This window comes from Bemisia tabaci, chromosome 6 (genome assembly GCF_918797505.1).
Source record: "Bemisia tabaci chromosome 6, PGI_BMITA_v3".
In the NCBI taxonomy this organism is placed as follows: Eukaryota; Metazoa; Arthropoda; class Insecta; order Hemiptera; family Aleyrodidae; genus Bemisia; species Bemisia tabaci.
Genome location: NC_092798.1, coordinates 33,171,086 through 33,187,505, shown reverse-complemented (window position 1 = coordinate 33,187,505; position 16,420 = coordinate 33,171,086). Strand labels below are relative to the sequence as shown.

Below are 16,420 nucleotides of genomic sequence, written 5' to 3'. Positions count from 1 at the left end.
TTGAATAACCCTTAATGAGAACCACCCGAGAAATAAAGAGCGACGCAGTGGTGGGACAAGAGGGAGGAGGCGGTAGAGGCTAGCTCGGGCTAATCAAATTAGCCGGTCTGTACGAGTTCCAAAAAGGACGCCATTTAACATAATTTAATAATGTCTTTTCAAATCCAATTATTTTGCGTTATTATACGACGAGGGGTAGCCGGGTTCCCAGTGGTGCACCTCACGAGTCGGCCGAAAGCGACAAAAAGAGAAAAAAGGGCCACCAACTTGCCTTTGCCCTCAGTGTTGCCGATCGAATTTCAACAATATGAGAATCGTGTTTTTCCGTTAAGTCGTCGTCCGACGAATTTTTCAAGTAAGGATGATTCAAAATATGAGTTGAGCCTCATATTGCGTGGTTTTTTTTTTAAATTTTGGAAGTCAACTTTCAGAAAGACACAGCCAGATCACGCAGTTTTATAGTTGATGTTTATTTATAAGACGAGTGCATGCATTTCGGATACATAATCCACCGTCAGAACACTTCCGATACTACAACAAGTGAAAAATTTCACGAAAACGTGTCAAAATTCATGCTATGACTAATTAAAAAGAAAAGAACAATAAATAATCAACAAATTGGTGATAGGATTGGATATAAACAAACAACAATAAGCAGAAGACGAGGAAGAGAGCGGTTCGGTAGGAAGTAGAGACGAGTGAGAAAAGTATTACTTACATTTATACAAGCACTGCTTTCCACTATATCTAAAGCACGCTCGGAAAATCGGGCAACCCATTGGCCGGCTCTTTCTGCGGATCTGTGTACAAGGTATATAATTCTGAAAAATTAAGAAGACAACTTTACTTAAATTAGGGTACAACAGGTGAAAATTGAAAATATGATAAGCGCCGTTCCATATAGGTGAAAAAATGGACACAAATCGGCATAAAATCTCAGCTTAGTAGTAAAGTAAATATATCTTTTAAAAAAAAGAATAAACATATATATGAAAAAAAATTTATAAATGAAAGAAAAAAAGATATATTTAGTAAATGGACGGACGGCGTTCCATAGGCGTCCAGCCCTTTTTCAAACTGGAGCTCTCAAACTGGCACCAATTCTTCTATTTCTCAGCCATTTCTGCACGGAATTCCTTGAAAATTTCAAGATCTGATCTGTGATGTATCCAGACACATCGGTTACCTTCAAGGGTCGTCGGGCCGACGATCTTTGAAAGGCAACAGTCAACAGTTCCATCGATGAGCCTCTTGGAGCCCCTAGTTTGAAGGTGGGCTGGACGATCTATACAATTGATACATAGCAAAGCACGCCACGCCACTATAAGACAGAAGGAAGAGAGCGGTTCGGTGGGAAGTATAGACGAGTGAGAAAAGTATTACTTACTGCGATACACGCACTTCTTTCTGCCACATCCACAATTCTTTCTCCCAGATCCAAAACTCTTTCGGAAAAGTTGGCGATCCACCGGCCAGCTCCGCGTGCGAGGTATATAATTCTGAAAAATTAAGAAGACAACTTTACTTAAATTAGGGTAAAACAGGTGAAAATTGAAAATATGATAAGCGCCGTTCCATATAGGTGGAAAAAAGGACACAAATCGGCATAAAATATCAGCTTAGTAGTAGGGCAATGACGATTTTAGAATAAGAGTTAATAGCCAAATTGTGCGATAAAAATTCGAATTGAATTACAGTGTGGGGTGGGTATTGGACAATGTGGCAACACTGTAAAAATGATTTTACGTTGCCCCTTCATTTTTCGGGTTATGCATATTGAGTGTTACATATTCCCCCTTCAATCTGCGGGTTATGCAATAGTGTTTGTTACCCCTTCAATTTGTTGGTTATGTAATACCGTCGGCATGTTTAGCATGGTTTGTTCAATGAATGCATGGAGTACACTGCACTTGAAGATGAACGTTGAAAATTCGTCGTAACTGCGAATGCAAGGAAGAGCGCCGTTGAGGTATTGACTATAGAGACCTTGACTCACTACCGATGAGAGAAACCAGCACGTTTGCTCTTCTGAGGCGTATCAACAAGCTAATTTTATTTAAAGTTCTGGCCCGGTTTGTCTCATCAATCACCAACACCAGTAGACACCGTTGTTATCAGATTTGACCAATCAAATCCGTTTGTTTTCGATAGGTATAACCTTTTTTAGAGCCACCTCGCGAGGTCATGCCAAAATCACGCACAAACATTGCGATTCGTTAATCATCGAATCGGAAGTTCCGAACTTAAATAGAATGGCAGCTCGGAGGTTCGGGCACAATAGTAGTACCGAACTTTGGGAAAAAAAACACATTGAATCTAGAGTTCAGACTCTTGAAAACATTGACAAGAAAAGGACTCTTGATTCAATCAGATTTAAGCTTAAATCAGAAGGAAATCCGCTCAAATTAATATAGGCTTGGTTCTTGATTTAAGCAAAAATCCGATTGAATCAAGAGTATTTTTTCTTGTCAATGTTTTCAAGAGTCTGGACTCCAGATCCAATGTGTTTTTTTTCAGTGAACCTCTCAATGAAATTCGCTTAAACCTGAACTGCCTTTCTTAGTGAAAACGCCGTATGAGTCTTTAGACGTTGCCAGATTTCCCTTAACTAAAGCCAAATTTACCAGGAAAATGTTGATGATTTTTCCCTAAAATTGACCTTCGCACTTTCATCTATATTATTTGAACATTTCAAGGAAGAATCCGTAGAAGTTCCCTCTAAAATGTATGTGTTATCCGGGGAAATTTTGCAACTCTCGAACGTTCATTATCTGTGTTCTTTCTAAGTACGGCAGTGATGGTGATTGCTCGTCTGAGGCTTCTGTTGGTCATCTTTTCCTTCTACACTAGATCATGTACCGATCAGAAGTTCTAGTGGAGTGTAAAAATAGCTCATTCATGTCGAAGCGTTCGATCCGAGATGGTTTACTGCACTTACTCCGACGTACTTTTTTTCTGAACGTTTAAGGGAAGAGCAATTGTAGTTCAGGCGATTCTCGGGAAAGGAAACTAGCCAAGACGGCCTGCCTGAAGGCGCGCTGAGAGCCAGCAATTCGCAATCCTTTTTTTAAAGTTAACAAATCGAGTGATATGGAAGGAGCCGGGGAGAAAATGGAATAATTACTTGATCCAAAGCTTATACCCTTTTTTTATTACCGCGCTGAATTAAACTCATTGTCATAAAATTTAAATTGACTTCCCTCCTCCGCCGACTCCCCCCCCCCCCCTCGCGGACCCCTTTCCCTCCTCGGACTCTCAATTTTATTATCATTGCCCCCTCTTCCACCTTAAGGGAGCGCTTCTTCTCCTGTTTAATATTTATTGATTTTTATTCCTCCCGTTTCAAATTGTTTATTTATGCGCCTTGTGATTCGCGCGCCTTAAACTTCATGCTAACTTGACTCGCTGCCGGAAGTAGATTTGATCTACGAAGATGACGCTAGTAATTTTTTTTTGTAGTCCTACAGGGATTTCTTTCTACGTCCTTGAAAACACGAAAAATGAACAGTGCGCTAAAAAATACCCCCCCCCCCCACACACACACACCAAGTTTCAGCTACTTACGACAAAATAACGAGGAGTTACATTAATTTGAAAGAAAAAAAAAGGCAACTTTTGATGCTCATAGCTCACTTATGAAGCGTTTTCGGGCATACGTGTATAGGAAAAAATACTTTGAGCCAAAAAATCGACCCTGAAAGTTAAGTACGTTAACTTCCGGACACTCTGAGATTCACACTGTCGCCATCGAGGCAACGACCAGAAAAATAAGAAAATTTACCAGAGAAGGAGAGGTATAATAATATATATATTATTCATTAGGAATAGAGAAGGAGAGGTATATTATACCTTCTGTTGTTGTTGCTGCTGCTGCTGTTGCAGCTGTTGTTGTTGCTGCTGCTGCTGCAGTTGTTGTTGGAGCAGCTGTTGCTGGAGTAGCTGTTCTTCCCCTAGGATAAAACCATCGTCATTAAAATCATCGTCTCCTGCCATGCTTGAAAACCAAAACAAAAAAAAATCGAAGGACAACGGAGCAACAATTTTGATTCACCTCGTGAATGATGGTGTCGCTGTTTTCAACCGTTCAGACCTTTTTAATTTCGATATTAGAATTCGGACCGAATTTTAATACTGAATCTTTTTATTTCTGATAATTAACGACTGGAATGTGAAATGACTATTCCGTGTCGCGGATGACGCCGAATACGTTGATTTAACCACACAGGTCATTGCACCTTCAACATTTAGCATAGGCATTTCGGTTACAATTGGACCCCTATATTTCTATTTTGATGGGAGCTGGCCTTTTTTGCTATATCACAATCAGCGGTAATACAAAGTAGTATCAAGGCGTTTGCGCGTAAGGTGGGTGACGCTGCAATGCCGGGATAGGGACAGCCTTGGTTCCTTCCCCCTAGGTTTTATTTTCATGTTCAGTAATCAGTGCAAAATGAGTGTTTCATTGATTGATGAAAGCAAGGAATGCTTGGCCTCCGGTCTTTGACCATTGAGCGCGGGGTGCAGTTTGGAACTTTCCATAAGCAGTGTAGGCTAAAATCCAAAGACACTGTAAAAATAGACATTCGGAACAATTAAAGGTGTGAGCTTTTCAATTGAACCCCATTAGACCCTAGTGCAACTAATTTTGACTTCTCCAATACCCGAGAGTTGGCATAATTGGTAACTAGTGGCTATGCGCTAAATACACATAATCAGGAGTTCTAACGCCGAATATTGCGGCTGGAAACGCTGAGATCAATCCGATTTTAACCAATTTTTAAATGCAAATACTTCCGATTGACGCATAAAATCGCATAAGTTCTTTTGCAGGATCTAAGTTACGTGTCCAAAGGATGAGAAAATGTTAACCAACCAGAGGGAGATTCCCCTAGTCATTGAGCAAAGTTTATCTAAAGTTGAAAACTTAAATACTGTTTTACTTCTTATGGAACAGTTCCTCTTTGGTCGAATTAACCTCCGCTTCAAACCCATAGCTACACGGAGAAAAAAACCTCGTGCGTGGGACCCGAAGTTTAGGTCATATGGATCTCTGAAGTTTTCGGATTGAGCATCTGAACACTATAAGTCTAGCTGTCGAGGTTCGGATCACACATCTGGAACTTCAGTTCTTACGTCTGAAGTACTTTAGATGTGAGAACCGGAGTCTTTTGGATGTGAAAACCGAAGTACTTCAGATGTAAGAACTGAAGTTTCAGATGTGTGATCCGAACCTCGACAGCTAGACTTAGAGTGTTCAGATGCTCAATCCGAAAACTCCAGAGATCCATATGACCTAAACTTCGGGTCCCACGTACGAATTTTTTTCTCCGTGTAAACGGGTTTTTTGGGGGAAGGGGGGAGTACCTTCGTGTCACAAAAATTGTCCTGATCACGAATTTGGTAAGAACAATTGGACCGAGTTAAGCAGAAAGGAACCAAGCCACATCAGCTATTGCCAAGTTTAACGAGGCGCTTAAATTTTTTACGAGAAAACGTTTGTTCGGTTTCCTTTGAAAATTTCAAGGAATTTGATTCGTACTATGGAGAATTTTCTATGAAATTTGCACGAAAATCCGCACAACCGTTTTCATGTAAAAAATTAAATTGCCCAATTAAATTTCGCAATAGCTGATGTGGCTTGGTTCCTTTCTGTTTAACGCGGTCCAATTGGAAAAATTCGAAAGGGAATTTTTGATTTGTGTGTGCGGGATTCCGCTCCGAGCGGGAGGGCGGCTCCACGAGCGTCGATGAGGAGCGCGCTCATTCGACGAGCCGGGCGGCGGATTTGACTCGAGAACACCCCGTATTAATTTGACTTGTTTTAATTAAGAAAATGACTGTCGCCTCGCCTCGGTCGCCTTTCGGCTCCGCGCCTTCATGATAGGGTACGTGCGCCAACTTTAGATTTCTTTTCAAAGAAAACACAAACAGAAAATAAGGCGCCAAGTTTAGTTGTAAAGGATCTTATCGCTCCTCGGAGCAACCTCCCAACTTTTCGCCTGTATGAAGCATACAAATAAAAACATTACCGTCAAACAAACTTGCTATCGCTTTCATCCTTCCCCGCCCCGTTTCCGCGTCTTGTCGAGTATCTTCGGTCGTCGCCTCTTTTTTTGTGCTTTCGTTTCGACCCTCCCAACTTTTTAACACCCCCTTAACAAGTGTTGTTTTATTAAGTGCTAAATTTGAAACGTAATCGCGTGCGGTTGTGATGAATAGAGAGGTACTGTTAATCAAATCCTTCGTTTTACCAAGTGCTCAAATACGGTTTTTCATTATTACGGCTCATCTTGTGCGTTTGTCCGTGTTACTTTATACAGCCTGTACCTTTTAAGGGCAAATACTAATTCACCAATATTTTGTTCAGGCTTGGTGAAAATATTTACTCTTAGAGTACGCCATCAATTCTACCCGACATAGACTCGACAAAGGAGCTGTAAAACATAGCCGACCAATCACGCTCCGCCGTCTCACCTCTGTCATAAATGTCCGTCCGACGAACGTAAATTTTCAATAGTCGGCCTGCAGGGCCGTTTCTAAAATATTTTAATTCAGTCAGAGTGGACTGATCGTTGACATTGACGGACAAAGTTATAGACGAAGAAGACTAAGGGGATACGGAGGGACCCTATTGGTGGAAGCGGGTGGCTGCAATGGACAAAGGAGGTAGGTTAACTAACGACAACCCACATTTTCTCCCTTAGTCTATAGGAACCACCCATTCCAAGCAATAGGATCGCTCAATACTCCTTATGTCTTTTTTGTGTTTAGCTTTGTCTATCATTGTCAACAAATATCTCGCAGACTAGGTTAAGAACAAAAACACCGTATGAAGAAGGCGTTCCTTTTTACTCAACGACAATTCTCATCTGGGGATTACTAATTGGCATAGAGAAAAAAAAGGAGGTGTTTGCATCTTGAGGTTTGTTTACCCTGTGGCGTAGGTCGGTACAACCTGGCCAGCGAAATCCGGAATTCGAAATATGAAAAACGGACCATAATGTCCGATTTTTTCACTTAAATCAACCCATTATATAATTTCAAGCACTTTTTATAGAATTATTTTTTTTTTTAAATTACACCATTTCCAAGAAAATCGACAGGATAAACGTTGCTGTATCGACCTACGTCATCAAATCATCAAACAAATTCCAAGATGCCCGAAATGCAAACACCTCCTTTTTTTTCTCTATGACTAATTGGAATGTTTATCGATCCAAGAGAAAATTTTCGCCGTCACAATGCCCGACGGAGCTGACAAACGAAAGTTCACGGCTCGCCAGCATCGAGGATTCGGAAACCAATAAAAAATGGGAGCAAAAAAATAATAGGATTCGAGGGCGAGCCTCCTGGAAGCCCCGTTTTCAATCGTATGCTTCCCTCTTGTTGTTTTAATCTTGAGGGTGTAGTAAGGCGCGCGGACGGCGGTGTGAAACAAAATGATTCTCGCTCCCGGGAGACAAGTTTCGTCCGCGTCGCCGTCAGATCGCGCTCGGATCGCTCCTCGGGATCCTTCCGAACGTCGAGTTTCTCGCACGATTTTCCCGCGGGGCCGCCACGCTCGTTTTTCTATTTTCCGAGCTGTCGATGAGCGCCGAGAGCGGAATGCATGCCGGAAAATGCACCGTCGGGAATATCCTCACAGCAAATCTCGACCGAAGGGTGGCGTTGATTTCAATTCGATGGTAACACGTATCGCAACTTTCTCAACAATTTCCGCCTTCGCTTTGCGCCACTGAAATACTCAAGATCCGCGCACGAGCGCGTGGTTTCTGGGTGTCTTGAAACCTAGAGAATCAGAAAATTCGCGGCGATCTGGGAAATTCTTGAGAAGAGTCAGGGAATTGGGCGAGTCCCGCGTCGGCTTGGCAAATTGAGCCGGTGGCTTTCAACACAGCGCGCATAATTTCCGGGTGCCTTTCTGAAATTGTATTTATTTATTCTACATCTGTACAAAAAAGCACTATTATTGGGGCTATGGCACATGTCAAAGTACAACAAAAATCGTACAACCATATAGGATTTGTTTCTATAAGGAATTATTATTAGTAACTAATCATTTCAATCAGGAATTATTAACTTTAAACTGTTAAATGTAACTTTAAACAGTAGCTATTGCAAGAAAGTTATTCATCAGCTGTCGTTAGAAATTCTTGAATAAGTATCATATAGAATGCCTTTGCTGAAAAGAAAGTTCGAACTAAGGTGGAGAGCATATTTATTTCACCATGGGCTGGGAAACTTGAAGCGGTGGCTTCCATGAGAGCGCGAATAACTTCCGGGTGCGTTTTTTGCAAGTTGAATAGCAATGGGAAGTTTGTCCAAAGGGTTATTACCTCATTCATGTCTCACTTCTTCTCGAGTTGTACAGCCTAAAATTGATCGTCAGTGTCGGAATAATCGATCAAACAGGAGCCTTGAATGCATTTTAGGCCACGTCCACTATCCTGGATTTCCGTATTTCGGAAATCTGAGTTCAAAATTGAGTTTTCCGGCATAAAATACCATAGAACCAACTCTCACTAAAATCGATTAGAAGCCGCATATCGTAGGATCAGTGAACTTCACACAGTGATTATGGTGCCACTCTATTTCCATACGTTAAAGAGCCTTCATTTTCGTCTGATACTGTGCAATACTTCCGTGGTGGAATAGTTGCTCGGATCGCCTTCAACAGTATCGCTTCGTCTTGATGGCGAAAAATCACGATTACTGTTTATATTCTACTCAAGCGCGTGCGGAGTTACACATTTTCTCATCACCAACGGTGAGGTCTAAAACACTCGAACCTCAATTTACGACGCTGCTAATTTTTTTCTGTTTTTTTTTTTTTTTTTTTTTTTTTTTTTTTCTAAGTGGGTAAACCTATATGGACTATCTGAAAATGTCTGGACCCAAGACAAAAGCCCGATTCACACTATCAAACCCTTCATCCAACTCTTGGATGCAACTTGTCGAACGAAAAGCTAGATGGTATGATACTGACGAGCGAAAAAAAAAATTGATGAAAAATTGCATACGGAAACTTGAATGTGACGTCACTTTCAACTTTGGCGGCGCCACTTGAATGGATAGTTGAACGATAAGTTGGAACGAAATCTTCCGACCGACATGAGCCGAAGCTGTATCTTCGCACACCGCAAGCTGATGACGATATCACACTGCAACGGTAATTGAATCAAATTGTTTTGCGTCCAACTTTCCATCCAACTTTTCGTTCAATTATGTCGAATGAAATGTTTGACAGTCTGAATTATGGGCTTAAGACTTATAAAAGACTACCTAAGACTTAACCCTTTAAAATGATTGTGATCTCCTTTATTAATACACGGTATTTTTTGTGTGTAGCAACATCGGGGAAATTGTCTTTCGTAATACCAACTGACTTGAATCGAGCTCTAACCCGTTGGAATGTGTTTCTGTTTCAGCGCACGGCTTGGAGCCGGAGTTCTCTGTCTCACCCAAGGACGTCAGAGTGCCGCAAGGTCGAGACGCCATTTTCACGTGCGTGGTCAAAGACCTGGGCGGTTATAGGGTGAGTGCCAACATCGCGCCGGCCAGGGTAACTAAAATCATGACGTCATTTCAACCCCCCGCACTGAGCACTTCAGCCCCTAGTGACGTCAGAGATTTGCCTTTTCGGTTCGATCCCTTACTATGCAGCATTGAATTGCAGTACCACCTTAGTGTTGAAAGCTTTATTGAGTATGCAATGCTTGCTCTGGTTGGAAGGAAATAAATACGCGACTTAAACGAGGGATATATTTTAATTTTTTGTGTTAAATTCGATTAATACGTTAAATTTTGGGAGCATGCAGACGTTTCTCCTTCGTTTTTCCTTTTTCTCGGATGCAGGGAGAAGAAGGGTAGATGCGTCACGGGCAATTTATTCGACGATTGCAAACTTCAGCGAGTATTTGAAAAATTAAATTCTTCTATAAAAGAGCATTGATCTAATAGGAGTTTTAAAAAAGGCTTTCTTGAAAAATTACCATTCGGTCAAATTAAAACTCTACTTGGCTTAGTCGGTTGCTATGATTTTTTCAGCCTTCCTCTATTTTTACGAATGAAGACTCGTACCTTCAAGCATTATTTGATGTTCGCTTATCGGATCCATCCTTGAGAATCTCGTGCAATTTTTTATAGCCCAGATATACCAATGTGGTTTGAATTTTTACTCTAATTCATTAATCATGAAGCCCTCTTTACATTTTTGAATCTGCCCCACGTCTAAAGTTAATCATCACCTCGCTCGGTTGTGAGTTCACCGCGCGTTTCTGCCCCCCTTATCTAAAAAGATAGTTCCTAGCAAAATTACATTCATCTAAAGTTATTTGGAATGCAATTAAAACGGGCTTAATTGGAAACTAAATAAAATAGAGTTTAAAACTTTTTTAGAAACTACAGCATAGGGATTTGGATAGTTGTCTTATTTTATTTTTTTGTATGTCAAGTCAAGTAAGGCACGCTTGGTGGTTTTCCACTGCCAAGCCGTGTAAATTCTGGTGGATGCCGGAATGAAGTATAATTGGACCGCGTTTAACAGAAAGGAACCAGCCACATCAGCTATTGCCAAATTTATGTGGGCTATTTATTTTTTTACGAGAGAACGTTCGTGTGGATTCCTTTGAAAATTGTAAGGAATTTGCCTTGCACCATGGAGAAAATCCACTGAAATTTGCACGAAAATCCGCACAACCGTTTTCACGTACAAAATTAAATTGCCCATTTAAAATTGGCAATAGCTGATGTGGCTTGGTTCCTTTCTGTTCCAACGCGGTCCAATTGGGACGAGCAGTCATTGCAGAAGCACCAAATCTTATAGTCATAGCTTCTGCTAGATTTTAAATGTTTGCTAGGTGAAGGTACCTTATCATTTTAAGGATGGCACGGGGAATCCGTCGCTAAAATACAGCACGTAAATCGAAACCGAATTGATAATTCTCTCTAACGTCACTGTAGTCTGCACTATTGCACTCGAAATGTAAGTAGATGATCTCTTCGCACCAAACCACACTCCTGTAGTTTTTAGCTTGCACGACAATTCACTCAGTTATTTTTACTCATTAAAAGATGGAAGTTATATTTTTTACATTTACATATGCCAAAATTGTGTAGACATGAGGTGTCTCTTTTTGAATCCCTCCCGCCCCCCCACAAAAAAAAAAAAAAAAAAAAAAAAAAAAAAAAAAAAAAAAAAAAAAAAAAATGCATGACTAAAAACCAGTTTGAAGCACATTCCGTTTTACTTCAACGTTGAGCAGAACTAACTTTCAAATTGCTCGACCTTCCTCACAAACCTCTTTTAGATCATGATAATGCAAGGTAGATTAACACAGGTATGGACAGAACTCCTTCTGGCCTCTGATTGGCTCTCCAGCGGCCCCTTAACGTCAGCCATTTTGGATGTTTTGTATTGTGGTTTATTGGTTATGTTGGGTTTGTCTGAAATTATTTTGTGTGATTGTTCGCAAAATTTTGTTATGATTCGTTATTAATTTTGTATTCAGAGTTAATTTCATTGTTCCCGAGGATCATAGTTCCAAATTGCAAAATGCAGTCAAATTAGTCTTTCAAGTAGCATAATGGGAATTTTTTGTGGAACACTTTTCAATAGCTATACGCCTCCCTCTCAGCAATGGATCCGATTGATGTTGCATGAGTGGTTTCCCTTCTCCCTCCTGAACCATGTTTTCTTTCCTCAGCCATGCTTCAGACTTTAAATATCATTTGAAACGATTCGGCTAAAGTGCCTAACAGGCCTCCCAAAAAAATTTTTTGATTGTGGAGCTTTCTGCAGGCTTGAATTTATCGGGTGAGCTGCATAGGCACAAGCAGACGTTATAGCTATATTTCTAATCAGTTTTTTATCGCTGTTTGATCAGCAACAGGTTCCAGACAGACCACAATGATCCAAATTTTTTAGGAGAATGGGTGAATGCAATATATGACTTGGGAAAACAACTATGCGATATTATCTTGGTACGTGAGATTCAGATGGTGAGTGGGGGAAAGGTTGGCCACGTTCGCTTACAAATATGTAGGTATGCTGCGGTGTGTCATGATAATGACTCATAAGAAATATACCTGTTTTTGAAATTACTCTTGGGCTGTCGCAGAATCTTATCCACAATTTTCTGAAGTGCTCGTCTTTTGGAAATGAATAAAATCGCACTGATTCACCTGCTTCACTTTTTATCGACTGCTTAGTGTTGCAGCCTCGCACTGAACAGTATTTCCTGTATGTACCCATTAAAAATAATTCTGTATTTAATCATAGTAAATACTGGAGAGATGCATGGGAACTCGGTGATTTTTTTGGTTACTGACGCAATGATCGTACCTATGTAAATATTTACGTTTTTTGGCGGAAAATCGCGCCAATTCTTCGTCATGTTTACCAATAACACGATCACGTGCGGTTGCAATTTTCAGTGGGTAAGAAATTAATAAAACAAAGGAATGGCTAAGAAAAATTTAATAATTGACATAAATGACATACATTTTATTTCAGCAATGAAACAACAGTAAAGGTGCTGATTCGCACGGCCGGTACCTGATAGCCCGTAAATTTGAACTGCGCGGTCAAACGGGCCCCTTAACTGACGTCACGAAGTCGTGTGACACGTACTGAGGCTCATGGGAAATCTCCAACTTTTCCATACCTGTGTTAATCTATCTACCTTGATGATAATGTATTCATGGTGAAGCGTTCCTAGGGGATGTCTACAAATTCTAACCGGGTTTAACAATCTGCGATTTCTCATCAGATTTTGAAGAATCCTTCATTTTTTTCGACCTTAGGCACAGGCACTTTGCGCTGATGTACGTAATTTCACGTGCAATGGAACTTTAAGTTTATAATCCTTGGCCAACTTTTGAAAGTATTGTATTTAAGGGATACGTAGATGAGGTGCAATGCGAGAGAGATATTTTTTTTTCTTTTCTTACTCATTGTCAGTTTTGAAGATGAATTGTAGTAAATGTGACAATGATCATTTCAGGAGCAACCTCGTCTTCAACCAAATGACCATTGTCACCTAAACTTCAATTCATAAGTAAACTGGGTTAAAAAGAAGTGAATAGTTGCCAACAAAAGACTAATTATTAATCCTGGTCCGAATGATTCAAGACGAAATCGCCGGTACAGTTTTTGTTGTAAGAGGATGATTTATTTTTATTAGAGAAAGTTATGAACCTCAATATTTCAACTACAGTGTTCATTTTCCAATAGTTTTTCTAGCTAATTTCGTCAATCACTATAGACGTAACTGTTTTTACGGAGTGCTGATAGCGCAGTATTTTTCTTTACAGGTTTTGATTTCCAAAGAAATACCTTCTAACCTTATACCTTTAAATACCTTCTGCCAATATGAATCTCAGCGTATCTATACTATAAGCTCCCAGACCTTTTCTTCCAGCAAGAGAGATTCTGAGAGTCAATGAAAAAGAAACTGCAATTTTTTTTCCATAGACTCTCAAAATCTCTCGAGAGTTGGGGAATATTTAAACCACCCGTTGAATTTTGAACGATCTTAACCACAAACAGCCAGTGAAGAAATCCAAGGGATGTTTCCTCTTGCAAATTTTTTATCGTGTGACTGGCAATGTGGCTTTTATCACCCCAACCACGATTAAATTAAACATGTGAATCCCTCGCAAATCACGTTTCAAACAATTTGAAATGTAATACAGAAGTATATCATACATAATGTTCTAGGATTCAAAATTGTGAATCACATAAGATTTACAATTTCGAAAACACGAACACATTCAATCACTTCCGCGATAGTATGTAAGTGAGCGTCATAGCATATTCACGATCGCCTGAATATCACAACTGAAAACCAATTAGGGTCCCGATTTGGGGGAACGAACAGCTTGTTGCGCGCGAAAAACACAGGAGCAAAAGTTTGCGAGGGTATTAAAGTCTGGAGAAGGACTTAAAGCCGCGAGCTTACGAGGTGGGTGGTGCTCGAAAATTTCCGGGACAAAATTGTTATCGCCTCTCGATCTCTCATCCGGCGCACGGGACCACCGGAAATGTGACGTTTTTCTGGAGTAAACGCGCATGAATTTTGGCTCAATTTGCATAATTGGAAATTATAAAGGACTGCGGAATCTAGTTTGATTTAATTCATTAATGTATTCGACAACTACTGAACTTCGGCTCGATAGATTTGAATAATTCCGGGAGGGGGGCGCGGAAGTGGGAGGAGCGGCAGGTAATAGGGCTCAACTTTTAAGAGCCAGTCAAGCAGGGAATTGGACGTAAGAACATCAGATGAGGCAGTGAATCTTAGTGCCGCTCCAGTGGAGATAATGCTCTTCTTAAAGTAGCTACTCTCAGCAACCGTTATTATGTTCCCCTGAAAATATTTGCGCTTTTCAGCCTTTCCTCCCTCCGGAAGGGTTTCTTTTCTCCTGACTTGTCGTGGTTTTCCAAGCAAATGGGGTTTTTGAGGATTTGTCTACTACCTCCGCTTGCTGAAAGTTTTCCGAACGGAAATTTTGCACGGAATTTCGGAGCTGCGTGATCTTTGTTCCCCGATGCGATGGTCTCTTGCGTTGTCACTCGCCTCTGACTTTTTCTTGACTCCGGAGATCAGCAACAGAAATGATGCTAAATTTGAAACAATTAGTGAAATCAATTTCAGACAACTCGCTACATAAAGTGGTGAGTTTTTTTTTAAAAAACTTTATTTATTATTTAGAAAATGACAATATAAGATTTTGGTTCAAGATTAAGCGGCATTTCTGTAATTATTAACAATATTTTTGAGAATAAATTTTGGAATCGATAGAATTTTGGGACTTGACTTCAAAGATTTCTGAGCCTACAATCCTTTTCATTCCAACTTGTGTCCTGAAAGTTAGGTTTGTGTTTTAACATAGAGCGAGACCTTTTCATAGGCAGTTCACTATTCTACGCACTGTCAAGCCGGGTTATTCAAAATCGGCAATTTAGCAACCGTCAAGGATTTTGCCCGTAGTTGGATATGTTGTTACCTACCACTAGACACGCTTTTTTCCGGTAATGCAAGATCATACAAAATATTCCCCGCGCGCCTCAGCGCTGCTCTGTTGAAAACTAGACAATTTCGTAGGTGGCATTACAATTGAGCTCAAAAGTCGCGGTTTGGACAAGGATTGTCTACATATTGCCCAATGATATGTTCATTTTTGAATGTCTAATTAATTTTAACATGCACTGTTGCCATTTTTTAAATTCGTCACTTTTTACAAATCGTGTCTAGTCGATAGTTCGTTTCATTCCGCATCCATGTATAGATATATTATACCTTGCATGAAAATTTTTCGTTTCGTCTTCGTAGTCTTCGACCCTCCATATTTGAAGCTGCTCAAAACCAGATTCGTCCAACCTTCTGAACATTTTGGACTTTCGTGTTCGTGTAAGACTCTCTCCACCTCTACGATTTTCTGCATGGTGTTTTGCACCTTAATATTCAACAGAATCTTGAAGGCTACAACTTCATCGGCTTCGTTGAAGAATCTTCTCTCGAAGTAGGCATTATAGAGAACGGCAGCGACTCAATAATCCTGCAACAAATGAGGGATCTTTGGATGTGTAATAACTCATCGGAAATACTTGAATCTCTCGAGACTGCTGTTTACAACCTCAATGATCCATCTCTGTTTGGTTTTTGCGTTTGGCCCAGATATTCCAGACCAAATTCTCATCAAAGGCCAAAATCTGTCATCGGTGTCAAACTCGCTCCTAATGTAAACAAACAAACGGCGACATAGTCCGGACATAAACAAAGCGGATCTCGTCGAGATGTTCCAGACTAATTTTCTCAGCGTTATCGTTTCTTCACCTCGACAAAAGAACTTTCGTCCGCATCCATCTATCCATTTCGTTAAATCAGATATCAGTTACCGTCTTGATCTGTTCATTGTGGTTTCAAGTGAAATTGGAGCGAGATACTCCGGACTCCTAAAGTAAACAAAGCGGCCTGTACCTACCTGGTCGAGATGTTCCGGACTCATTTCTTCATTTACGTTTCTTTCTTCATCTCGACCAAAGAAGTTTCCTGCGCGTCTAAAGTAACATTTTCCGGTTCCATTGTTAGAGAAGAAAAAAGCCATTTTGTAGTAAGTTAGGATAATATTTGTGTTGATTGAGTGGCATGAGCATTGGACTACCTGGCACCTGGCTGCGCCTTGCCATGAGCATTGGACTACCTGGCACCTGGCTGCGCCTTGCCATGAGCATTGGACTACCTGGCTGCGCCTTGCATGGCAGCCTCTATCTCAAGATGATGGGGCGAAAAACTTATTGGTTGATGTGCAAATCTGAATCCTAAATCTCCAGTAACGGTAGTTGTGAAAACTATAGTCTGTTTCACGTAAGCTGATACTTTTTATTCGGCATTAAAATCCGTAAATGGCAACGCAT

The 16,420-nt window shown here is 40.5% G+C and overlaps 1 protein-coding gene across 3 annotated transcripts in view; it reads left to right on the top strand.

Moving 5' to 3' along the window:
• The window catches only part of LOC109042662 (Dpr-interacting protein beta), a 404,914-nt gene that overhangs the window by 311,469 nt on the left and 77,025 nt on the right, over positions 1 to 16,420 (top strand). For 2 of the 3 annotated variants that reach the window (XM_019059546.2, XM_019059545.2), the window contains exon 3: positions 9,429 to 9,562. In XM_019059546.2, the coding sequence (XP_018915091.1) occupies positions 9,429 to 9,562 (134 nt within the window). The remainder of the gene's footprint in view (positions 1 to 9,428; positions 9,563 to 16,420) is intronic. The other variant, XM_019059547.2, reaches the window with a different exon arrangement.